Genomic DNA, 26,041 nt, shown 5'->3' on the forward strand with positions numbered 1-26,041 from the left:
CCTTACATTCAGAGGGTTTCTTGCCAGTGTGGATTTTCTGATGATCAGCAAGTCTTGAAGGATGTCTAAATGCTTTGCCACAGTCTTTACATTCATACAGCTTCTCAGTGGTATAAATTAATTGATAGGTAGTAAACTGTGAGCCATGTCAATAATGTTTTCTATTTTCTTTAGTTACACAGTATGTCTCCTTACTGTTCATAATTTGCTGCAGTGTGAAGGGTGGATACTGGCTAAAAGAGGACTTATCTTCATGAGCCATTGGCTCACTAAAGTGTTTCTCTGGGAGCCATGCTGCTTTTCAGTCTGGCCATGTAGTTCCAAGTTCTCTGGAGCTTCAGCTCTGAAGGCCGCATCATGGGCATCTTCTTGTCATTTCCCACAGTGCTGACGCTGTTTCATAGATTTTATTCTTCAGAAATAAGTTTTTGGCCATACAACTTTATTCTGGGACTGGCCTCTGGCCTATTGTCAGATCTCTGGTAACCAACTAGGGCTCCTTCCCTTGCTCCAAGTAAGAGGTCACATTTGGTTTAGAAATGAGATGTCCTGCCGGGCATGATGGTGCATGCCTTTGATCCCAGTACTCAGGAGGCAGAGGTAGGAGGATTGCCATGAGTTTGAGGCCAGCCTGAGACTACATAGTGAATTCCAGGTCAGCCTGAGCTAGAGCAAGACCCTGTCTCAAAAAAAACAAGTACACACACACACACACACACACACACACACACACAAACACACGGAAATGAGATGTCCATATCGATGAAAAGGATAAAGAGCACTGCACGTGGTTGCCAGTGCACCTCTTCATACACACCATGGGGGGGTGCGAGGGGCACTCTCCCTAATTGTTGAATTTTTAAGGGCCGGTGGGTAGCGTACATACTCACACATACATGTGTGCTCTGTTTCTTCACACAGCCAGCTGAACAAGTTGCAAGTGATTTCCCTGAATGACTGTGCAGTAAGTTGTGCTGGTGAGAAAGGAAGAATCGCCGAGGCGTGCCCCAGTATCCTTTCCTGGAGAGCTCGTGACCAGAACACAGCTAGAGCCAGACCCCAGCAGCCGCACACCCACTTCTCTTCTCCCCGACTTTCTCCCTAACCACAAACTCAGTGTTGCTTGAAGTAGCCCCTGCTGCATAACGAGCAACCTCCCCAGACCCCTTGCCTGCAGGGGGGCCTTGTGACTCACCCTGGCTCGAGAGAGCGAAGGCTGCCGGGTGGGGCTCCTAGCAGGGAGACAGACTTCCTAGGCTTCCGTCTCTGGCCCACTGAGCTCCCCACCCCAGTGCTGGTGGAGCACCCGACCTTCAGCTGTCATCCTGCAAGCGGGAGAGCAGAGTCGTGACAGGGAGCCCGCAGTAGACAGCGTCTCAAGAGCAGCGGGCCAGCCTGTGCTCCCTCATGCCAGGACTACCTGTTAGGGAAGAAGCCCTGGCAGTGGCAGCAGTGTCCAGTTCTGCCGTAGGCACCTTCTCTCTCTCACAGTGTTGTTTATTTACTTATTTTTGCCATATAAGGCTATTATGGCGAGAGCTAAGGATATAGGGAAGAAGTTAACAAGAATCTTTGTCTGCCTGACTTGTATATGGTAATTTGGATACAGGTAGCAGGTTTTATATAGTTGTGTTTTATTTTTATTTTTGGGGGTTTTTTTGAGGTAGGGTTTCACTCTAATCCAGGCCAACCTGAAATTCATTATGTAGTCTCAGGGTGGCCTTGAACTCACAGCGGTCCTCCAACCTCTGCCTCACAAGTGTTGGGATTAAAGGCATGCGCCACCACGCCTGGCATAATTGGGTAATTTAAAACCTAAAAATTGAGCTGGAGTAATGGCTTAGCAGTTAAGGTGCTTGCCTGTGAAGCCTAAGGACCCATGTTTGACTCTCCAGATCCCACAAAAGCCAGGCGCAGAGGTGATGCAAGTGCAGGGTCGCACATGCCACTAGGTGACACAAGTGTTTGATGTTGGGTTGCAGTGGCTAAGGTCCTGGAGCACCAATTCTCTCTCTCTTGCTTACTCTCTAAAATAAAGATTTAAAAAAGATAAAAATTACGCACTCATGAAAACTTTCCAATCAAAGTAGAGGGTATAAAATGAAAAGTTAAAGATTTCATGTGAGAATTGTATATGATGGCACATGTCTTTAATACCAGCATTTGGGAGGCAGAAGTAGGAGGATTTCTGCAAGTTTGAGGCAACCCTGAGACAACATAGTGAATTCCAGATCAGTATGGGTTAGCTAGAACAAGACTTTACCATACACACAAAAAAAGATTCTGTTCTCCAGGTTTAAGGAGTAACCACTTTTATGCTTTTTGTGAATCTTTTGCAATTACAGTTTCTTCATTTTTTTTCATCAACTCCCCCTCACCCCAAGGTAGGGTCTCACTTTGTAGTCCCAGGCTGGATTCAAACTCACAGAGATCCTCCTACCTCTGCCTCCTGAGTGCTGGGATTAAAGACACGTTTCACCATGCCTGGGAAATTTTTTTTTTTTTTAATTATTTGAGAGAGGGAAAGAGGCAGAGAGACAGAATGGGCACTTCAGGGCCTCTGACCACTGCAAACAAACTCCAGACACACATACCACCTTGTGCATCTGGCTTACATGGGCTCTGGGGGAATTGAACCAAGGTCCTTTGGCTTTGCAGGCAAATGCCTTAACTGCTAAGCCATCTCTCCAACCCCGAGAAAGTTGTTTTTTTGTTTTTTTTTTTTTAAAGATTAATTTATTTATCTGAGAGAGACATAAAGAGGCAGAGAGAGAGAAAGAGAGAGAGAGAATGGTATGCCAGGGCCTCCAGCAACTGAAAACAAATTCCAAATGCATGCACCACCTTGTGCATCTGGTTTAGTGGGCACTGGGGAATTGAACCTGGATCCTTAGGCTTCACAGGCAGTTGCCTTAACTGCTAAGCTATCTCTCCAGCCCTTGGAAACTTTTTTGTTTGTTTGGTTTTTTGAGGTAGAGTGTTACTCTAACCCAGGCTGAACTGGAATTCACTCTATATTCTCAGGGTGGCCTCGAACTCATGGCAGTCTTCCTACCTCTGCCTCCCAAGTACTGAGATTAAAGTCAATTGCCACCATGCCCAGCCCCCAGAAACTTTTTTAAAAAATTTTTTGTTGTTATTTTTATTTATTTATATGAGAGTGACAGAGAGAAAGAAGCAGAGAGAGAGAGAATGGGTGTGCCAGGGCCTCTAGCCACTGCAAACGAACTCCAGACGCATGTGCCCCCTTGTGCATCTGGCTAACATGGGTCCTAGGGAATCAAGCCTCGAACCAGGGTCCTTAAGATTCACAGGCAAGTGCTTAACCGCTAAGCCATCTCTCCAGCACCCCCCCCAGAAACTTTTTAAATATATATATATATATATATTTAATAATATAATATATATATATAATATATATATAATATATATATATATATATTAGAGAGAGTGAGTAAAAGACACAGTGAAAGAGGGATGCAGGGAGTGAATAGACATGCCAGGGCTGCCAGATGCTGCAAACAAACTCCAGATGCATGTGCCACCTTGTGCGTCTGGCTTACTTGGGTCCTGGGGAATTGAACCTAGGTCCTTTGACTTTGCAAGCAAGCACCTTTTTTTTTCTTTTTTTCTTTTCTTTTCCAGATAGGCTCTCACTGTAGCTCATGCTGACCTGGATCATATTTTGTAGCTCCTGGCTGGCCTCAAACTCACAGTGATCCTCCTCCCTCTGCCTCCTGAGTACTGGGATTAAAGGCATGCACCACCACACATGGCTGAAATGATAGTTTCTTAACATGTACTTTTTAGATATTGTAAGTATAAATTTGTCAAAAAACCTCTTCTCCTCATGGGATGAAGTGATGCACATTGCGGAGCAGCTCAGGAGTCTGGAGGTTCTGGATCTCAGGTACGGACTCTTCATTGTCTTGTCACAGTGAGACAGGCAGGGAAGCAGTCAGAGATGGATGGCATAAGCCTGCCACATGCTAGCGACCTTATTCCAGGCAGGTTTGGGCTGACTTGAATTTACCAAGATTCTCTGCACATTGGTCAGTTTAGTCTTTCAGATGGTCATGTGATTGATGTATTAGGAAGGAATGCATTTTATCTTTTTTGATCAGGTGGGGGATGGGTAGGTGGCTAGATCGAGCTGGATCTTCCTGTCTTGTAAGGCTGACCATGAAAGATGGAATGTTGCAGGGGACGTGTGTGTGTGTGTGTGTGTCTGTGTCTGTGTCTGTGTCTGTGTGTGTGTGTGTTGTCATTTAGTTGAGTTGGAAAGGAGACGTGGTATTATTCAAATATATATGTTAGTGCTGAGTGTGGCAATGCATGCCTTTAGCCCTCCTCCCACCCCCACCCCCGCTGCCACCAGTTAAAAAAAAATGAACAGTAGCTTCACTGGGGTACTGTTTTTGGTTTTTCGAGGTAGGGTCTTACTATATAGCCCAGGCTGATCTGGAATTCACTATGTAGTCTTGAACTCACAGGAATCCTCCTAACTCTGCCTTCTGTGTGCTGGGATTAAAGGCATGTGCCACCAGCACCTGGCTGATGATGGCTTTTGTGTTTCTACCTATTTTTCTAATGGCACACTTTTCCCGGCTTTCTTGGATATTTAATGATTAGTTTTAGTGTTAGAATCTCAGCCAGGCTGACGTTTCCTTCATTCACTTGTTGGTGCTGGGGATCAAGCCCTGGACTTCGTGCCTGCTTCTGAAGCCCTGTGCTACGCACACACCATACTCTAACCCTTTTCATTCTTTTTTTAAAAATATTTTTTATTTATTTATTTGAGAGAGAGAAGGAGGCAGAGAGAGAGAGAGAATGGGCGTGCCAGGGCTTCCAGCCACTGCAGTCAAACTCCAGATGAATGTGCATCTGATTTATGTGGGTCCTGGGGAACCGAACCAAGGTCCTTTGGTTTTGCAGGCAAGTGCTGTAACCACCAAGCCATCTCTCCAGCCCATCATTCTTTTTGTTGTTGTTGGTTGTTTGTTTTCAAGGTAGGGTCTCACTGTAGCCCAGACTGACCTGGAATTCACTATAATCTCAGGGTGGCCTCAAACTCATGGCAATCCTCCTCTGCCTGCTGAGTGCTGGGATTAAAGACATCCGCCACCATGCTTGGCTCCTTTTCATTCTTGAACTGGCTTTACATATACAGTTAACCTATACCTGGCTAAGTTAGGTACAGTATAGCAGTCAAGTTAAACATGTTGTGTGTGGCCTCAGATAGAAAAATGTAACTTATCATAGTTACCGTCTCATTGAGTCGAAAAGGGATAATTCAGGTTCGTGCTTCAAGGTGAAGTTTCCTCATAGTGGAGAAAGTATCACAGAGCAGAGGCAAGAGGGAGCCAAGCTGTAACACCATAAAACTCACTCCCAGAAACCCACCTTCCCAGGGCTGATAGCTTTAACACAGTACTACTGGCTGGGGATCAAGAATTCACAACACAAGCCTTTGAGGACATTGCATTCAAACCACCACACCTGTCTTACATATGTCTGAGGACCTGAAGCCTCACCTAACCAAGTGGGGGGAAGACAAAAAAATCCTGTGTGTGACTACCACTCAGTTGCATGTTATAAATATTTAAAACGAGATACTTTTTGGGCTGGAGAGATAGATGGCTTAGAGGTTCAGGTACTTGTCTGCAAAGGCAAAGGACCCAAGTTCAGTTCCCCAGGATCCATATAAGCCAGATGCATAAGGGGGCACACACATCTGGAGTTTGTTTGCAGTGGCTGGAAGCCCTGGAATGCCTATTCTCTCTCTCTCTCTCCCCCTGCCTATTTCTTTCTCTCAAATAAATAACTAAAATATTTTTTAATGAGGTACTTTTAAAAAATTAATTGTGTGTGTGTGTGTGTTTTTTTCTTTCAGACAGGGTCTCATAGCCTAGTAGTCCAGACTGGCCTCAGTCTGGACTACTTCCTGGATAGTCAAAGATGATTCTTTTTGTTTTCTTTAGTTTTGCAAGGTAGGGTCTCAGTCCAGCCCAGGCTTATTTATTTATTTGAGAGTGACAGACAGAGAGAGAAAGAGGCAGATAGAGAGAGAGAGAATGGGTGTGTCAGGGCCTCTAGCCACTTCAAACAAACTCCAGATGCATGCACCCCCTTGTGCATCTGGCTTACATGGGTCCTAGGGAATTGAGCCTTGAACTGCAGTCTTTAGGCTTCACATGCAAGTGCTTAACCACTAAGCCATCTCTCTAGCCTATATATGTATATATATAATTTATATTTATATTTGAGAGAGAGAGAGAAAGAGAATTGGCACACCAGGGCCTTTAGCCACTGCAAATAAACTCCAGACACATGTGCCACCTTGTGCATCTGGTTTACATGGGTCCTGGGGAATTGAACCTGGGTCCTTTGGCTTTGCAGGCAAGCATCTTAGCTACCAAACTTTCTCTCTAGCCCAGCTGACTTTGAACCTTGATCCTCCTGCCTCTACCTCCCAAATTCTGGGATTATAGGTGTATCACCATACCCAATTTCACTTTGGTATTTATTTCATGTTTGATAATTATATACATATATTTTGTTGTTGTAGTTGTAGTTGTTTTTTTGTTTTTTGTTTTTTTTTTAGATTGAGTCTTGCTCTAGCTCAGGCTGACCTGGAATTCACTATGTAGTCTCAGGGCGGCCTTGAGCTCATGGCGATCCTCTGCCTCCCATGTGCTAGGATTAAAGGTGTATGCCACCATACCTGGCATTTTATTTTACTTTAATTTTTATTTACTTGCAAGCAGAGAGAGAAAGAATGAGAATGGGCATGCCAGGTCCTCTAGCCACTGTGAACGAACTCCAGATGCATGTGTCACTTTGTGCATCTGGCTTCACATGGACACTAGAGACTCAAACTGGGTCACGAAGCTTTGCAGGCAAGCACCTTAACCACAGAGCCATATCGGCAGCAGTGTGTGGTATGTGTTGATCATATTCGTTTCATTACCCGTTCGTATCCTCCTCCACTCCCACTAAACTTCTAGTTCGGGGGAGATGGCTCAGTAGTTAATGGCACTTGCTTGCTGCTGCAGTCAGCTTAGCATTGCTAGCAGAAAACATTCAACCAATTGTAGCTTCTTGGACGAAAGGGTTTATTTTGGCTTATAGATTTGAGTGGAAGCTCCATGATGGCAGGGGAAAACAATGGCATGAGCAGAGGATGGATACCACCTCCCGGGCAATATCAGGTAGACAAAAACAGTGGGAGAGGGTGCCTAACACTGCCAAGAGGAAGCTGGCTACAGTACCCATAAGCCCACCTCCAATGCACTGCCTCTAGGATACTCCAGTTTCCAAATTGCCACCAGCTGGGGACCTAGCATTCAGAACACATAGGTTTATGGGAGAACACCTGAATCAAACCAGCACACTTGCCTGCCGGCCAGGTCCTTTCTGAATCTTATTCTCAGTGGCAACTGGTTCTGGTGTACCCGTTCTGTCTCTCTTTCTGTCTCATGTGTGCATGTGCACATGCAAATAAACAAAATGTTTACAAAAAATAAAGGAACAAAACTTTTTCTTCTCAGCTAATCCCGTTCCTACTTCCAAGTCTCATGTGCGTTTGTGGGTATGGGTGTGGGTGTGGGTGTGTGTCTCCCTGAGTAAAACTGTTCTTACATGAGCATAGGTAAAGTTATTTACTGGCCTAGCAGCAGCTTACCAGGGCATCCCTGAAGACCAGAACTCCATTCCCCAGCTGCCCCTCCCACATCCATGAGGAAGTGTTCACTCTAACTCTCTAGGGCAGGGCTCCCGAGCCTGTGACGTCGCTTGTAATGGCTATGCTGTTTCCAGAAGACAGCATTCCTCCCATCCTTTAGCTGTTCAGTTCTTGTTGCCCGCTCGTCTAAGATGTTTCCTGATCCTTGGAGGGGATTCATGTGTGGTGACTGGAAACCTGGTCAAAAGCCTGTGGTGGGGAAGCTGCTTTATTTTATTTTATTTTATTTTATTTTATTTTATTTTATTTTATTTTATTTTATTTTATTTATTTATTTGAGAGCGACAGACACAGAGAGAAAGACAGTTCCTGGGGCTGGGAGAGAGAGAGAATGGGCGCGCCAGGGCTTCCAGCCTCTGCAAACGAACTCCAGACGCGTGCGCCCCCTTGTGCATCTGGCTAACGTGGGACCTGGGGAACCGAGCCTCGAACCGGGGTCCTTAGGCTTCACAGGCGAGCGCTTAACCGCTAAGCCATCTCTCCAGCCCGGAAGCTGCTTTTGTTACAGTAACGAACGTGCTGCCAGACTCCCTTCTAAGTGTTTGTGCACATGCCCACACACTCATGTCGCTCTGCCTCAGGAGCGGATTCTTTCACGTGGGTCGAGATGAATGCAGAGACTCTCATCTGGCAGGATGAGGTGGCACGCGCCTTTAACCCCAGCACTTGGGAGGCAGAGGTGGGGGACCCTGTGAGTTTGAGGGCAGCCGAGTCACACAGCTGAGGAAAGGGCTGCGAATAGTGACCGTTGTGCTCAGCCCTAGATGTGGCCTCCCCTCCAAGGCGCCTCCCCCTCCCGCTCTCATGTGGGGCAAGTTCTTTGCTCTTGAGCTACAGTCCCAGCTCTAGAGCTTCAGTCTCGGTGATACGAGTCAAACCCTTCGAGCTGGACCCCAGATCACTGCTGTAGGTGACCGGCTTCTAGGTCTACTGGGCCAGAGATGTACTTATGTCTAGGCTCTTTTTCACAGTAAAAATCAGCTGCAGTTTCCCTCAGAGTCCGTGATGCCGGCTGGAACGTTTTCAGCACTGAAGGTTTTAATCCTGACTCAGACAGGAGTCTCATGGGCTGAGGTATTTATTTTTCTTTGCTTTATTACAAAGTAATAAGTAATGTAAAATTTTGCTTTAGTAGGGGGGAACTGAAGCCTAACTGTTTTCATTTTAAGCATCCTATTATTCAAATAATAAATTGCTTTAAGTGCCGTATAGAAATAATGAAAAACATCAATCCTTTGGCCTTTGGTTAAGTAGAGCTTTATGTCTAGGGATCATCCTCTCCCTGTCCCTGGGCTGTGCTGAACACTGACACTCCCCAGGGTCTGCAATAAACGTGAGCCCTGTTCTAAATCCACAGTGTTAGCTGTGAGTGGATTTGGACTCCCTGTTTCCCTGAAGCGTTCCTGGGGCTGAGGCCACACAGCGACATTCCATTCTCACCCTTTCCCTTATGCAGACCAGCTCCACCACTCAGCTGTGCTCCTGGGCGGGCAGAGTGGGATTTGGCACCTATATCTGCCACTGTCTGTCCCGGGCCAGGCTTTGGAGGGTTGTGCTGCCTCTTTAGGTCAGCCTCAGCCTCAGACAGGAAGATGCTTTGTAGACAGATGGGAAACAACTGAGAGACCCGTGGAGACATTGGTGGGTCCAGCACATCCTCTACCCACTAGACAGAGGGGGTGTCCTTTGACATCCCCAGGTCTCCTTGTAGCCTCCAGGGCTTGACTTCACCCCTGCCCCCACTGCAGCCCATGTGACATGTCCACATGGCACTTTACTTCTGAATCCACAGCTGAAGGGAGTCCCTGTGGGGCCGGGGCTTTCTTCAAGGTGGGGTCTCGCTGTGGCCCAGGCCGACCTGGAGCGCACATGCAGTCTGAGTTGGATTTCTGTCCAGGTGCTGCGCCTTGCCCCCAGGTGGCCAGTCCTCGAGTACCTTTGTCTCAACTCCAACAACCTCTGCATTTCAGAAAGGTAATGGGCTTTGCTTCAACGTCTCTGCGGCCATCTAGTTACTAGAAGTCTCAGTCATAGCTCACATTAACTTTTAGGAGCCTTCACAGACAAGAATTTGAATAATGCTTGTTCATTGTATCTTCAAGTTAGAATATCAGTAGAACTTGATTCATAGAAATGAGGGAAGCTGATAGATAAGTGAAGTAAATGTCTAACTTTTTATAAATATATCCATTTGTTGTTTCTTGTGCAAATTCTGTGGGGTGTGCTGGGCTTTCTTGCCTGTTTCTCTGGTAAGGAGTGAATAGTGCACTTGAGCCAGGCCTGATGACAGATACCTGTAATTCTAGACAGGCTGAGGTGGGAAGGTCACACATTCAAGGCCAGCCTGGGCTGCAAAGCAAAGACCCTGGTTCAAAACACCAAGGGCTAGTCAGATGTAGTGGCACACACCTTTAATCCCAGCACCCAGGAGGCAAAGGTAGGTGGATCGCCATGAGTTTGAGGCCACTCTGAGACTACATAGTGAATTCCAGGTCAGCCTGGGCTATAGTGAGACCCTACCTCAAAAAAACCAAATCAACCAACCAAACAACAACAAAAGAACAACCAAGGGCTAGAAGATGTCATTTAGTGGCCTAGCATGTCTGAGGCCCTGATATTAGTCTTTAGTATTGGAAATTTAAAAAAAAAAAAAGATTGTCTGTGTCTTTGAATCAGTCTCCTATAGGCCAGGCTCTTCTCATATTCCGTATCAGTGACCATGAACTTCCTGTTTCCACCTAAGTGCTGGAGTTATAGGCAAGTGCCATCAGGTCTGGAAATTAATGTACTTTAAATTAGCAATAACTGCTTCCATTCATCCTCCCACCATATATGTAAACTCATTCTAGATAAGTGTATGTTGCTTCATCTTCCTCTTAAGTCAGTGTGTAAAAGAAAGTCAAGCCAGGCGTGGTGGCACACGCCTTTAATCCTAGCACTTGGGAGGAAGAGGTAGGAGGATTGCCTTGAGTTTGAGGCCACCCTGAGGCTACATAGTGAATTTCAGGTCAGCCTGGGTTAGAGTGACACCCTACCTCAAAAAAACAAAAAAGAAAAAGAAAGTGAAGTCAACCATAGGAAAGTTTCAACAGAATTGGATTCAGATTGTTGGTTGTATTGTACAGAATTTATTCAAGCAAATACATGCATTTTTCTCAGGAAGCTTTTTATTTTATTTTGTATTTATTTTGAATATTTAAGGGAGATAGAGACTGGGTGAGCCTGAGCATCCTACCACTGCAAACAAACTGCAGACACATGCACCATTTTGTGCATCTGGCGTTACGTGGGTCCTGGGAAGTTGAACCTGGGCCATTAGGCTGACCATGCACATGCCTTTAATGGCTTAACTATCTCTCCATTCCCAAGCTTTCTGTTTATTTATTTTTCCAAGCTTTTTATTTTGAGGAGTTGGGATTAATAGCGTAGTTGGTAAAATGCCTGATTTGCAAGTGTGAGGTCCTGACTCCAGACCCCCAGCACTGAGCACTGGGGAGTTGGAGGTCAGGGGGATTCCTGGGGCTTGCTGACTAGCTAGCCAACCAAACTGGTGAGACTTTGTCTCAAAAAATAAGATGGAGAGCAATTGAGGAAGACACCTGACATTTCCCTTTGACCTGTGTGCACACATATGCAGGAACACACATATGCAATCAAACAAACAAAAAGCCTGTTTGAGATCACACTCAGTTACAGGAAATCCTCCCATAGTATCCCACTATCCGAATCCAGGCTAACCCTGACTCAGCCCCGGGGTATCTCCATCACTACAGGTTGCCTCAGGCAACCCGCTTGTGGCCTAGCTCCACTCCACTTTCATCCCGTCCTGCCATGCCAAATTGCAGGTATTTTAAGCCCATGCCTTTGGAAACAAGCACTTAAGTCATGTTTTAAACAATTTATTTTCCCTTCCAGGCCCACTGATGTTTTACAGACAGTCACATTACTGGACCTTTCCTGTAACCCATTGATTGATGGAAACCAACTGCACCTGATTGCCTATCTTCCCAGGTAATATCACCTATCTCCCCAAGTAAACAGCTCCTAAAATGTGCCTTTTACGGGCCTACCAGATTTTTTAGTGAATGAGTTTTCATACACCATATATACCTTTTCAGTAGATACAGGATAGTAATCCCTCTGCAGGGGCGATGACTCCACTGCTGAAGGTGCGGGCAAGATTGCCAGCCTGGGTTTGATTTCCCAGTTCCTGTGTTAGGCCAGACACAAAAAGTGGTGCGTAGAGGCCTTGACGTCTCCCCACTCCTGTGTACAAATAATATATTTAAAAAATAATGTAATTCCTTGGCCGGGCGTGGTGGCACACGCCTTTAATCCCAGCACTTGGGAGGCAGAGGTAGGAGGATCACCATGAGTTCAAGGCCACCCTGAGACTACAGAGTTAATTCCAGGTCAGCCTGGACCAGAGTGAGACCCTACCTCAAAAAACAAATAATAATAATAATAATAATAATAATAATGTAATTCCTAAAGTGAATAATTTCTTTTGGGCAATTTGAACTTGAATTTATGTGAAAATCCCGGGTGAAGGAAAATCCTTCTGGTCAATAGCTCAGAACATTCTACACTGTCTTGTATGATAAAATTTAACCTTTGTTGATTTTATTGTTTTTATTAGAGAGAGAGAGAGAGAGAGATTGAGAGAGAGAGAGAGTGTGTGTGTGTAAGAGGCAGAGAGAGAGAATGGGTATTCCAAGGCCTATGGCTGCTGTAAACGAATTCCAGACATGTGTACCACCTTGTATGTCTGGCTTACATGGGTCCTGGGGAATTGAGCCAGGTCCTTTGGCTTTGCAGGCAAGTGCCTTAACTGCTAAGCCATCTCTTCAACTCTAAAATTTAACATTTTTAATTTCAGACTAGAAGAACTAATCCTTTCGAACACTGGACTTTCTTCCATACATTTTCCAGATGCTGGATTTGGTATACAAGATTAACGTCCCCTTCTTCTGTGTGTTAGCTTTTTCTTTCACTTCTACTGGGTAACTTAATTCCTGTTGTTTTAGGGTGCAAAACGTCAATGTTCCCATCCTTAAAGTACCTGGTAGTAGATGACAACCAGATATCACAAGTAAGAGCACTGCATTGCACGTCTCCCCTTCACATGGATGTTGAAGGGTCTTTCTTGCATAAAAATGACCCCAAAAGGGAAATGTTTCCTCACAGTGAAACCCTCCACAAAGAAACTATGAGAAAAGAAACTGGACCCATGTAAGCCAGACACACAATACAGAAATTTTCGCAGCACTGCTGCAAATAATCTGGTCACCTGGTGGGAGCATGGTGCCTTCTCTGCCCAAGATGGAAGTGGGGGTGTCAGCTTAGTGTTGCTAGGCCAGTCACCTGTAGAGTGGCCTGACACACACTGCTTTTCATTGATTTTGATGTTGCTTCAGTGGTCATCCTTCAATGAGCTGGACAAGCTTCAGAGTCTGCAGGCCCTGTCCTGCAGACGAAACCCCCTGACTGAGGGAGACAAGGCACAGACTGCTCGGCAGTTCATCATCGCCAAGATCGGGCAGCTGAGGACCCTGAACCAGTGTGAGGTGAGCCGAGCCGGGAGAGCGTCATGTCCTTCTTTTTTTTTTTTTTTTTTTTGGTTTTTCGAGGTAGTCTGATCTAGAATTCACTATATAGTCTCAGACTGGCCTTGAACTCACAGTGATCCTCCGACCTCTGCCTCCCGAGTGCTGGGATTAAAGGTGTGCGCCACCACACTAATTGAGCCAGGTGTGGTAGTGGTGTATGCCTTTAATCCCAGCACTCGGGAGGCAGAAGTGTAACAGGGTGTTAAGGGTCCAGGAAAGTCTTTGAGCCCTAAACCCTAGGTTTGTTTCTAATTTTAATCAAAGAATTGAATAAAAAAGACTGAGGATAATTATTAAATTATTATATTTATTGAGGGAAGTACAGAGCCAAGGAACGGCACCTACATGGCTAGAGATCCCAGATGGAGGACCTGGAAAAACCATGGAAAGAAAAGAGAACAAAAAAAAGTCAAGGATCCCCTGCCATGTGGGGAGCTGGAGGGATAAAGAACCCATGTGGAGAGTAAGGTCTAGGGGGCCTTCCCGGCTGGGCCTGGGCCAAGCCAGCCCAGGCCCAGCTGAGGGAAAAACTCGCCCACAGCTGGAAGTTCCTAAGTGGTCAGAGGCCTGCCCTGCCCTTGCAAAGGTATTTATGACCTTATGGTAGGCTGTCTTCTGGCTCAGGTGAACCAGAGGGACAGCTGGTTAGTTAGGGCTAGAGACTATCTCAGGAAGAGGCTAGCCCTGACACCAAGTTCAGGATAGAGGGGGGCTGAACTTGACCAATCACAATGTTTAAATCCTGTGGTGGACCTCTGTCCTGGGAGGGTTCCTAGTTGTTTGTGGAAAAACAGGTCTAGACAAGTAGGAAAGAGATAAGAAGTAAATCATCTTTGGTTTCTTTGGTTTCCTGCCTTTTTCTTACTTCCAGGAGTCCAGTGACCCTAACTGTATCCCCCACTTAGAGATAGGAGGTTCACTCTCAGAGGCCAGCTTGGGACTACAGAATGAATTCCAGGTCAGCCTAGGCTAGAGTGAAACCCGCCCTGGAGAACACACACACACAATTTGGGAGGTACATAGTGTGTGCCCATGTGACAGAATCACAATTTGGGGGGTACATAGTTAGTGTGTGCCCATGTGACAGAATCTCTCACTGATCCACCCCCATCCCTATATGGCCATACCTAGCTCAAGGCCTCATGCTTGCTAGGCAAGCATTCTTGTGTGATGAGCCATCTTCCTGGCCACATTGATTTTTTTTTTTTTAATTAAGATATTTTTATTTGTTTATTTAAAAGAGAGGGAGAAAGAATGGGTGTGCCAAGGCCTCCAGGCATTGCAAACCAACTCCAGACACATGCTCCACTCTGTGCATCTGGCTTACTACATGGGTCCTGGGGAATCCAACCAAGGTCCTTTGGCTTTGCAGGCAAGCACCTTTTAAGTGCTGGACTTACTAATGTGAGCCACTTGGCTCAGCAAGAAGTTTCTTTCTTAGCGTGCTTATCAGAGCCACCTAGGACATAATTCCATGGATTATATTCTGTATGTGGCATGACAATTACAAGTTACAGAAATATTATATAAAGGTCAAAAATGACAATTACAAGTGAAAGAAACAAGTTCTGTATATAAAAAGAGACATAAACTTAGATAAAGAAAGTTAATTAAAATAAAGAGACAAATAAAAGTACTTAGTACAGGCAAAAGATCTAGAGATATGAAAGGATATCAAACTAAAAAGTCTAAGGGTTCAGGCTCGAATCCCCAGGACCCACGTTAGCCAGAAGCACAAGGGGGAACATGCATCTGGAGTTTGTTTACAGTGGCTGGAGGCCCTGGCGTGCCCATTCTCTCTCTGTTGCTCTCAAATAAAATAAATTTAAAAAAAGAAGTTTCTTTCTTTCTTTCTTCCTTTCTTTCTTTCTCTCTTTCTTTTTTTTAAGGTAGGATCTCACTTTAGCTCAGGCTGACCTGGAATTCACTATGTAGTCTCAGGGTGGCACATGCCTTTACCCCAGCACCCTGAGTTCAAGGCTACCCAGAGATAACACAGTAAATTCCAGGTCAGCCTGGGCTAGAGTGACACCCTGCCTCCAAAAACAAAACAAACAAATGAACAAGAATCTTTGAAAAAAATCACTTATTTGCCAGCACAGCGCTACAGTCACAGAGTGTGTGTAAGTGTGGGCACACCAGGGCCTCCAGCCATTGCAAACCAACTCCAGACCCATGTGCCACTCCGTGCATTTGGCTGATGTGGGTACTGGGGAGTTGAACTTGGGTTGTTAGGTGTAACTGCCTTAACCACTGAACCATCTCTCCAGCTTGAGTTGTCTGATAGAAAAGGAAGGTGTTGTAAAGTGTGATCACCTCTTCCCACTCAGCTGGATTATTTTTTGCACGTGGGCAGCAGAGGAAGGCCAGTGTAAAAACCACAGCAATTCTCTAGGAAAATGCACTAGAAGACATATTTTCATTTTTCATCAAATTAGGTCTTGCCAGCGGAAAGGCGAGGAGCAGAGCTTGATTACCGGAAAGCATTTGGAAACGAATGGAAAGAGGCCGGTGGACATCAGGATCCAGAGAAAGACAGGCCAAATGCAGAATTTCTTGCAGCCCATCCCAGATACCAGCTCCTTTGCAGCAGTATGTCCACGTGACCGGGCGGTCTTGCCCACAGAGACTCACCAGAGCAGAGCTCTGTCCCACTAGAGCAGGAAGTCCTCAGTGTTTCGGGTCTCTCCTTTCCCTGGGGAAGTGTGCTCTTCTGGGGCGGCTTCAGCACGTTGAGAGCAGACGCAGTATACTGGTGGTGTCTCAAGCCCCATGGGGACCTGGGGACCTGGGGACCCGTCTCTGCATGTCCTGGTCTCTGCCTCAGGAAGGTGGAAGCACTCTTACCCGAAGCCCAGCCCAAGCCTTTTGTTTGGTACTGGCGCCCCATGCTCACTAAACACTCCATCCTGGCCACTCAGGCTTCATAGCTGAAAGTGTGAGCGCCTCTGACCTGAATGTGCTTTCTGTAGTGTGACATCGTTATTAGTCCATGTTTCACTTTTATGCACTTTTCCTTGCTTCAGACTGGCACATTTTTTCAGGAAGGCAGTCTGCCTATGAGAATTGCTTTCATATGACTCCATTAGCTGGTCCGATTTCCTGGCTGCTCTAGGTGAATTCTGAATCACTTGTGGGCAGGGCAGGGATGGCTAAGCAGCTGGAGTCCAGCTCAACCTTTCTGCTGAGGTGGAACAGACAAAAGCATATCAGATGGGCACTTAAACATGGCCACCAGCTTTCCTAGAGCTGGAGTAATGGACAGTAGTTGCCCTTTCCCTGCAGCTTCAGTTTTCCACAGTCCACCTTCAGTCCAAACACTGCATGGAGAGTTCCAGAAAAATCAGAACTCTATTAAGTTTTTTTTTTTTTTTTTTGAGGTAGGGTCTCACTTCTAGCCCAGGTTGACCTGGAATTCACTATGTAGTCTCAGGCTGGACTTGAACTCATGGCAGTCCTCCTACCTCTGCCTCCTGAGTGCTGGGATTAAAGAAGCGCACCACCATGTCCAGCTCTATTAAGTTTTAAATTGCTGACATTTGAGTAATGTGATGAAATCTTGTCCTGTACCACCCAGGGAAGACTCCTTTTGCCTAGCGTACCCACGTTGTATAAGCTACCCACCTGGACTCGTTCTGTAGCTGACTCATTACCGGATTTTTGTTGGTTATTTTTTGTTTTTCCAAGGCTGGCTCTAGCCCAGGATAACTTGAACTCACGCTATAGCCTCAGGCTGGCCTTGAACTCAGCAATCTTCCTACCTCTACCTCCCTAGTACTTTGATTAAAAGTGTGCGCTATTTTTATTCTTTAAATAACCCTCATTTTACTGGAAAATGCCAGCAAAACACAAAGCAACAGAGCGAGTTTGATTTGCTGGAGAAGCCGCACTTCCCTGGAAGAGGTGGGCGTGCAGGAGGATGTGCCAAGCGCTCTCCTTTCCTAGCGAGGGCACATGGCTGGGCTTGCTGTTGTTGCCATTAGTTGCTGTCTTTCTCCTACCTGTGCCTTGTTTATATAACTGGAGCCTTGTCGTAGGAATGTATTACAGGAGAACACACATAGGATCTCTAGTACTGTGTAGCTTGAGACATCCCCTGGGGCCTTAAAATGTATACCCACAGCTACCCTGCCTTTCCAAACATGTACAAAAATTGGTCAACAGTGGTGAGACTGAATGCCTGGCCTGGTACTGCACATATCTATGTCTGGCTAAAACGTGGTATTCTGTCACCTGTCTTCCAACCGTATCTGGAGTTTTCCTCAAAACTAAAAAAAAAAAAAAAAAAAAAAAAAAATGGAACTGCTTTCAAAGCCGAAAGTGTGGTGGCTTTGCTAGTTGGGGTTAGGCCCCTTTCCCATGGGAGCGGTTGCTATCCATGTCCCCTGACAACAGCCAGCCATGCACACAAAATGCTGCTGGGACATGGCCGGGCTTATGGGGGAAGAGTCTGCTCACACTACCCACTGCTTCCTTACACTGGCCTCTGGCTTACCATCCATCTCTTTGCATTTCTTCCTAAACAGAGTACGGTGCACCCGAAGACGGGGAGTTCAAGACTCAGCAGCCATTTAGGCTCAGAAATCAGCTACTGAGTAAGAATTCCTGATTCACAGTGGTCTCACACCTGAACGCTGGGTGTGATGCAAATAATGTTTCTCTTGGGGAAGTTAGCCAAGTGTCCTCAGGGTTTATTTATTTATTTGAGAGAGGGGGAATGACAGAGAGACCGAGAATGGGTGCTCCAGGGCCTCCAGCCACTGCAAACAAACTCGTGACAGGAGACTTACCTTTCCCATAGGTAGAAACCCAGCTGAATTGTCACATAGATTTGCTGGTCCATCTGTTTTTGTTGTGGTTGATTTTTATTATTTTGTTTTTCAGCCAGGGTCTCATTTTATCCTAGACTGACTTGGAATTCACTCTGTAGCTCAGGCTGGCTTCCAACTCTTGGCCATCCTCCTACCTTAGTCTCCTGAGTGCTGGAATTGAAGGTATGCACCACCATGCCCAGATTTTTTGATAGTAAAAATATATATATTTTATATACATATGACATATATGTGTGTGTGTGATATTTTCTTTGAGAGAGGCAGATAGAGGCAAAAAATGGGTGCACCAGGGCCTGTAGCCACTGCAAACAATCTCCAGACACATGCGCCATCTTACGCATCTGGCTCTACATGGGTACTGGGGAATAGAACTTTGACCCTTATGCTTTGCAGACAAGTGCCTTAACTGCTAAGCCATCTCTCCAGCCCTTAAAAATATTTCTAGCCAGGCGTGGTGGCACATGCCTTTAATCCCAGCACTCAGGAAGCATAAGTAGGAGGATCGCCATGAGTTTGAGGCCACCCTGAGAATACATAGTGAATTCCAGGTCAGCCTGAGCTAGAGTGAGGCCTTACCTGAAACACCGCCCCCCCCAAAAAAAAAATACACACACACACACACACACACACGAGGTGGGAGCAATAACCACATTAGGGCCTCTTGCCACTGCAAACTAACTCCAGATACATAAGCCACTTAGTGTATCTGGCCTTACATGGATATTAAGGAACTGAAACCAGACTGTCAGGCTTTGTATGCAAGTGCTTTTAACCATTGAGCCATCTCCCCTGATGTTTGTTTGTTTACTTATTTATTTATTTTAAAGTTTTTTATTTGAGACAGAGAGAGAGGGAGAGAGGCAGATAGAGAGAATGGGTGCACCAGGGCCTCTAGCCACTGCAAACAAACTTCAAATGCATGCACCACCTTGTGCATCTGGCTTACCTGGGACTTGGAGAATTCATCTTGAGTCAGGATCACATTGCTGGCAGATATCACTCAACCAAGAGCAGTTTTGGGGTCACAAGGGTTAATTTTGGTTTAGACTCAAGGGGAAGCTCCATGATGGCAGGGGAAAATAATGGCATGAGCAGAAGGTGGACATCACTCCCTGACCAACATAAGGTGGGCAACAGCAGCAGGAGAGTGTGCCGAACACTGACAAGGGGAAGCTGGCTATAACACCCATAAGCCCACCCCCAACAATACACTGCCTCCAGGAGGCATTAATTTCCAATTGACATCAGCTGGGGAGACTAGCATTCAGAACACCTAAGTTTATGGAGGACACCTGGATCAAACCAGCACAGGTCCTTAGCTTTGCAGTCAAGTGCCTTAACTGCTGAGCTCTCTCCAGCCCTGATACATTGAGGTAAGCTGGCCAGGGTTCATAGTCCTCCTGCTTCATTCTCTCAGCGCCGGGTCCATGAAGCACTCCCTTTCCTTGAGACTGGCTCTCACTATGTAGTCCTGGCTGGCCTTGGATTCACAGCAATCATCCTGCCTCAGCCTCCTGAGTGCTGGGATTATAGATGTGCACCAGTGGATTTGACTTCATTTACAGGGAAACATTTCAACACCATCAGGCTTGCTTGCATTCCCCCCCCCCCCCAAGGCAGAGTCTCACTCTTGTAGTCTCAGGCTGGCTTCAAACTGTGATCCTCCTACCTCTGCCTCCCAAGCGCTAGGATTAAAGGTGTGTATCACCATGTCCAGCTTTTGTTGTTGTTGGCATGTGCCATCTGTGCATCTGGCTTTATGTGGGCTCTAGGGAACCAAACCTGGATCCTTTGGCTTTGCAGACAAGTGCCTTAACTGCTAAGCCATCTCCAGACTTTCTTTAAAAAACTTTTTAATTTATTTGAGAGAGAAAGAGGCAGGTAGAGACAAAGTGGGAGTGCCAGGCCCTCCAGTCACTGCAAAAGAACTCCAGACTCATGCACTACCTTGTGCGTCTGGCTTACGTGGGGAATTGAACCTGGGTCCTTAGGCTTCATAGGCAAGTGATTTAACCGCTAAGCCATCTCTCCAGCCCCCAAGACCCATTTCTTATGAAACCTTGAGCCAGACTCAGCAGTCCTATAACCTGCATAGTTTATTGACTGAGAGCCTTGTGCGTGTTGAGTATGCGCTCTGCCACGGAGCCACACCCCCCCCCCTGCATGCATGCCCACTGTAAATCCTCACTATGGTGGGTATCAGTTAATCTTTTCCCTTGTAGCACTGAAGATAAAATACTCAAGCCAGCTTGAAGAGAAAGTGCTGGAGAAGCAGCTGCCAGGTAAGAGCACACCTGTCTTGTCCTCCATGCTCTTGTGAGGCTCTGGCTTAGGTTGAGCCTGCTAGAATTAGAACCTTTAGTTTATGTCTGTGTGCCCCTTGGAATTTACAAGTTGTCATTTGTATTTAATATTGTTAAACCTAATCCCCCAGATTCAGGTCTCCAATAACTTTTACCAGCTTGTTTGGAAAGCAGACTTGTTAACATTTGATAGCTCGACATGTGATAGTGTTTTTTTTTTTTTCAGGGTAGATTGTCACTCTAGCCCAGGCTAACCTGGAATTCACTCTGTAGTCTCAGGGTGGCTTCAAATTCACAGCAATACTCCTACTTGGCCTTCTGAATACTGGGATTAAAGGCATGCTCTAGTACACCTGGTTAAATATTTTTAGTGTTTGATTATTTGATGTAGAGAGATGAGCACATCAAGGCTTCCTGCTTCTACAGGTGAACTCTGGCTTTATGTGGGAGTGGGGAATCGAATCCAGGTTGGCAGGCTTTACGTGCAAGCACCTTTAACTACCAATCCATCTCCCCTGCCTTTTGTTTGTTTGTTTTCAAGGCAAGGTTTCACTCTAGCCCAGGCTGACCTGGAACTCACTCTGTAGCCCCAGACTGGCCTTGAACTCAGCAGTTCTACCTCCGCCTCCAGAGTGCTGGGATTAAAGGCATGCGCCACCATGCCTGGCTTGATGATGCTTTTAACCACAGGCCTGAGCACTGGGTGGTTGGTAGCTGAGCGCTGATGGTTAGCCCTCACACGACTTCCCAGGCCGTCCAGAGTCAGTCTGTGCTCTGGGACTTTTGCCTGATTAGGCATCCCCATGGATGCTTGTAATGGACCTAGGCAAGTGGTTTTCTTTGGAAACAAACAACTATTTCAGGATCGTCTTTTAAAAAAAAAAAAAAGTGCTACTGGAACTTAATTATTTTTTGTTTTTAATTTATTTCAGAGCAACGGGGGGGGGGGGGAGGGACAGATAGCTATAGAGAAAATGGGCACGCCAGGGCCTTCAGCCACTGCAAATGAATTCCAGATGCATGTGCTCCCTTGTGCATCTGGCCTACGTGGGTCCTGGGGAATCAAGCCTCGAACTGAGGTCCTTAGGTTTCACAGCAAGCACTTAACTGCAAAACCATCTCCCCAGCTCTGTTTTTTGGTTTTTTTTGGGAACTGAATTTTACTAGGAAAAGAATTTGGGTCAACAAATTAGATCAACATAATTAACCTTACACTTTCACTCAAAAGAAAAAGGAGTCTATTTTTTAGTATGCCATGATACTATAAAGTCTGAGGATTAACTTAATTCACAGTGAAATGCTGAAGTACAGGTCGGTTAAGTTTAGAGCTGTGAGCACGCGAAGAGGAAATGAAACCCATCTGTTTGAACAGCTCAGTAAACCACATGTCCATGTTTGCTACCAGCGCAGTATGTTCCCATTGATGTCCAGTTCCTATCCAGCAGAGAAACAGGGTTACTGGGTTGTATTCATCATCTCCGTAGTGGTAATTGGCCACATTTTCTCCATGTTTACTTACTAGCAATTCAATTTCTTCTATTCCTGTCATATGTTAATTTTGCTGTCATACGATGAAGAAAGCTAGTAGTGTGTTACTTTTCTTGTTGCTCTAACAAAACAAGTTCAGGCACCAAAGGCAGCTTACAAGGGCTCATGGCTGGGGGTGCCAAGTTCCACCATGACAGGGAAGCTGAGAAATGCTGGGGCTCACCCCATTTTCTTCCCCTCTCCCTTTCAAACTCAGCCCATTCCTCTGTGGAAATGCCTTAAGTGATTCCAAATCCAGTGAAGTTGACAAGGAAGATTAATAGTCATGTAGGGCTCCCTGTCAGGTTCTGCACAGAACTTACAGTGGAGTCAGCAAAGGGCCCTGTGAGGACAGACTGGTGAAAGAGGCCTGGCACTTTTAGTTAATGTTGCTGGCTTTGGATGTCTTTGATTTTTTTCCAACCCATATACATCCAGGCTTTGGGACCATCAACTCATTTGCTTCAACAATGTTGGTCGGATGTGAGTTGGAGCTTTTCTTGCCAGGCTTCCCTTGGGAAGGCTGTGAGCTCAGAGCAGAACCACACTCTGGGCAGGTAGATAGACACGCTTCAGGCCACCACCTTCTCTTTTTCTGCACTTCCCACCTGCTTGGTGTCCCTGGTCCTTTAAAACTGAATAGCCAGTTTTGGGAACACCGTGTTCATGGTTTTGTTTTATTAATCTATGGGTTAAACCAGCAGAGATAAAACTGCCCATGAAGGCTGGGCGAGGTAGTGCATGCCTTTAATCCTAGCACTTGGAAGGTCAGGGTAGGAGGATCACTGTGAGTCTGACGATATCCTGAGACTACAGAGTGAATTTCAGGTCAGCCTGGGCTTGAGTGAATCCCTACCTTGAAAAAAAAAGAAAAAAAATGCCCATGAAAATTAATTGATATTAAAGCAGTAATTGAGTCTCGTATTCTATATGCTCAACAGTAAGCCAGCAGATTACAAGGTTTAGTATGCTATGTCTAACCACTAATGTAAATGAGGTGGTGTGTGAATGTGGATGTGTGTCCCCCATAGCCTGAGTTATTTTTCCCCCTTTTGAGGTTTCACTTTCAGTCTGTACTTCCAGGCTAGCCTCGACTAATCCTTCTATCCAACCAAACCTCTTGAGTGCTGGGTTAAAGCTGTGTACCACCATGCCCAGCCTAAGGTATTTATATTTCTGAGAGAGGAGATAGAGATTTGGTGTGCCAGGGCCTCCACGCACTGAAAACTAACTCCAGATGAATATATAGCTTGTGCATTGGGCTTATGTGGGTACCAGGTAATCTAGCCTGGGTCCTTTGGCTTTGCCAGCAAGCACCTTAACCACTAAGCAATCTCTCTAGTTCCTGAGGTATTTAAAAAAAATTTTGCTTTTATTTACTTATGGTGTGGAGGAAGACTGGGCATGCCAGGGCCTTTAGCTACTGCAAACAAACTTCAGACACATGTGCCACCATGTGCATCTGTTTATGTAGGATCTGGGGAATTGAACATGGATCCTTTAATCTTGAAGGCAGGCACCTTAACCACTAAGCCATCTTTCCAGCCCTCCTTGGGACTTTTTTTGTTTTGTTTTGCTTTTGGTCTCGCTCTAGCCCAGGCTGACCTGGAATTCACTATGGAGTTTCAGGGTGGCCTCAAACTCATGGCAGTCCTACCACCTCTGCCTCCCAAGTGCTGGGATCAAATGCAAGCACCACGATGCCCAGCTCTTGAGGTATTTTTGAGTAAGCTTAAAACTGAAGTCTCCACCAGCCTGTTGGAGGAGTTATCACTTGGGGATGGTCTATAGTCTAGCCCTAAGGTACAGAAAGAGCAAGTCTGAGCTGTGGCTGTTGGTGTTTGCTGGCTATTGTCTCTGCTGTGGACCTATGGAAGTCAGCCAGCTTCTGCCATTTATAGAACTTCCCCTGAAATCTGTAAGCCTGAAATAAACCCTTTCCTCCCACAAACTGCTTCTGGTCAGATGTTCATCCCAGCAAGAAGTAACTACGGGGCTGGAGAGATGGCTTAGTGGTTAAGGCACTTGCCTGCAATGCCTAAGGACCCAGCTACAATTTACCAGTACCTACATAAGCCAGAAACACAAGGTGGCAAATGCGTCTGGAGTTTGTTTGTAGTGGCTAAAGGCCCTGGCATGGCTATTTTTTTTTTTTTATCTCTGTCTCTACCTCTCTCCTGTACTCAAATAAATAAGTAAATATTTTTCTTTTAAAAAAGAAGTAACTGCAATAGATGTACTTTTTTTTTTAATTCCCTCCCTCCCCACCCCCACACTTTCCCATTTGAAATTCAGATGTACTTTTTTTAAAAAGCAGTTAACAGAGATAGGAGGATCATCATGGTTTCAAGTCCACCTTGAGACTACATAGTGAATTCCAGGTCAGTCTGGGCTAGAGTGATAACCAACCTCCAGAGGGAGGGGGATAAAAAAGTATAAACTCAATTAAATTAGATCGACTGAAAATTAGACTCAATATTTTTGTTTGTTTGTTTGAGGTAGGGTCTCGCTCTAGCCCAGGCTGACCTGAAGTTCACTGTGTAGTCTCAGGGTGGCCTTGAATTTACAACGAACCTCCAATGACTGCCTCCCAAGTGCTGGGATTAAAGGCAAGGGCCACTACACCTAGCTAGACTAGATTTTATTTGTGGTTTTGAGATTTGTTTAAAACGAAAGCTCAGAGTTGTACATGAAATCTACACACACACACACACGAGGGAATGTGGAGAAGTTGATGTTCACAACAGGAAAGGGAACGCCTGTCATCTACATGATAGTGATGACAGTAAAGGACATCTCAATTGTCTCTTAAACCCACGGTGCTCCTTTCATCTCTGTCAGATTATTAAATAAATAAAGTAAGGCAATTTGACAGGAAGTGTGAGGCCAAGTAAGAGTAATGAATATTGAGAAGAAGTTGAAGTCAGAAAGCATGGCAAAGTTCAGCCTGACAAGAAAAATATTGCATTTTGGTGTCATTTCAGAGTACAATGAGCCTGTCAGACGAGGACAATGACTGTTCTATTGGGGAACGGAACAGTGACACATTATTGGCTGATGTTTTCCTATGTCAAGAAAACAGTCTGATGAATGACACAAGCTTGAAATAAAATAATAGATCCCCCCCCCCCAAAAAAAAAGCAGTTAAGGCACTTGTCTGCAAAGCCTAAAGACTCAGGTTTGATTCCCCAGTACCCACATAAGCCAGTTGCACAAGGTGGCACATGCATCTGGAGTTCAATGCAATGGTTAGAGGCCCAGGCATGTCTTTTTTTTTTGTATTGACAGGGCTGGAGAGATGGCTTAGCAGTGAAGGTGCTAGCCATTGCCATTTGCAATGGCTGGAGGTCCTGGCACACCCATTCTCTAACAAGTAAAAATTAATTTTTTAAAAGTAGTAAAATACTCAGAAACATTTTCTGGTCTGTCAAATTAGCATGGCATGCAAACAAAGTGTACTCTTTTTTGTCAGGTCCTTTGGCAACTGCTCTAAACTAACAAATATACTTAGACTAGGCATTCTGTCTTATAGCACTTGTGATTGTCAAGATAAAAGCAATGAAAGGCTGGAGGTGGCTCAGCAACTAAAGGCACTTGCTTGAAAACCCTGTTGTTATGGGTTCTACTCTCCAGTATCCGTATGAAAGCAAACACACAAGTGATGTCTGGAGTTCAAGAGGCCCTGATGCGCCCATTCTCAACTAATTTTTGTTTTGTTTTTTGAGGTAGGGTCTCACTTTAGTTCAGGCTGACCTGGAATTCACTATGTAGTCTCAGGGTAGCCTTGAACTCACAGCAATCCTCCTACCTCTGCCTACTGAGTGCTGGGATTAAAGGCAGGTGCGACCACACCCAGCTCAACTAATTTTTTAAAAAGCAATACAAGGGCTGGAGGCAGGTCCTGGCATGCCAGTTCTCTCTCATTTAAAAAAAAAAAAATTGAAAGAAAAGCAATTGAGGCATTTACTTATACGACCATATCATACCTGTCTGGTGAGACTGCCACTGGTCACAATAAATGTAAAC

General features: G+C 45.5%; 1 protein-coding gene across 2 annotated transcripts in view; it reads left to right on the plus strand.

Moving 5' to 3' along the window:
* Nucleotides 1-26,041, plus strand: part of Tbce (tubulin folding cofactor E) — a 42,143-nt gene that overhangs the window by 13,792 nt on the left and 2,310 nt on the right. For both annotated transcript variants that reach the window (XM_045148724.1, XM_004659640.2), the window contains exons 5-15: nt 922-1,010; nt 3,811-3,910; nt 8,716-8,818; nt 9,642-9,718; nt 11,660-11,755; nt 12,624-12,688; nt 12,772-12,836; nt 13,162-13,311; nt 15,792-15,945; nt 17,880-17,948; nt 20,408-20,467. In XM_045148724.1, the coding sequence (XP_045004659.1) occupies nt 922-1,010; nt 3,811-3,910; nt 8,716-8,818; nt 9,642-9,718; nt 11,660-11,755; nt 12,624-12,688; nt 12,772-12,836; nt 13,162-13,311; nt 15,792-15,945; nt 17,880-17,948; nt 20,408-20,467 (1,028 nt within the window). The remainder of the gene's footprint in view (nt 1-921; nt 1,011-3,810; nt 3,911-8,715; nt 8,819-9,641; nt 9,719-11,659; nt 11,756-12,623; nt 12,689-12,771; nt 12,837-13,161; nt 13,312-15,791; nt 15,946-17,879; nt 17,949-20,407; nt 20,468-26,041) is intronic.

The sequence above is a fragment of the Jaculus jaculus genome, chromosome 5, assembly GCF_020740685.1.
Source record: "Jaculus jaculus isolate mJacJac1 chromosome 5, mJacJac1.mat.Y.cur, whole genome shotgun sequence".
Taxonomy (NCBI): Eukaryota; Metazoa; Chordata; class Mammalia; order Rodentia; family Dipodidae; genus Jaculus; species Jaculus jaculus.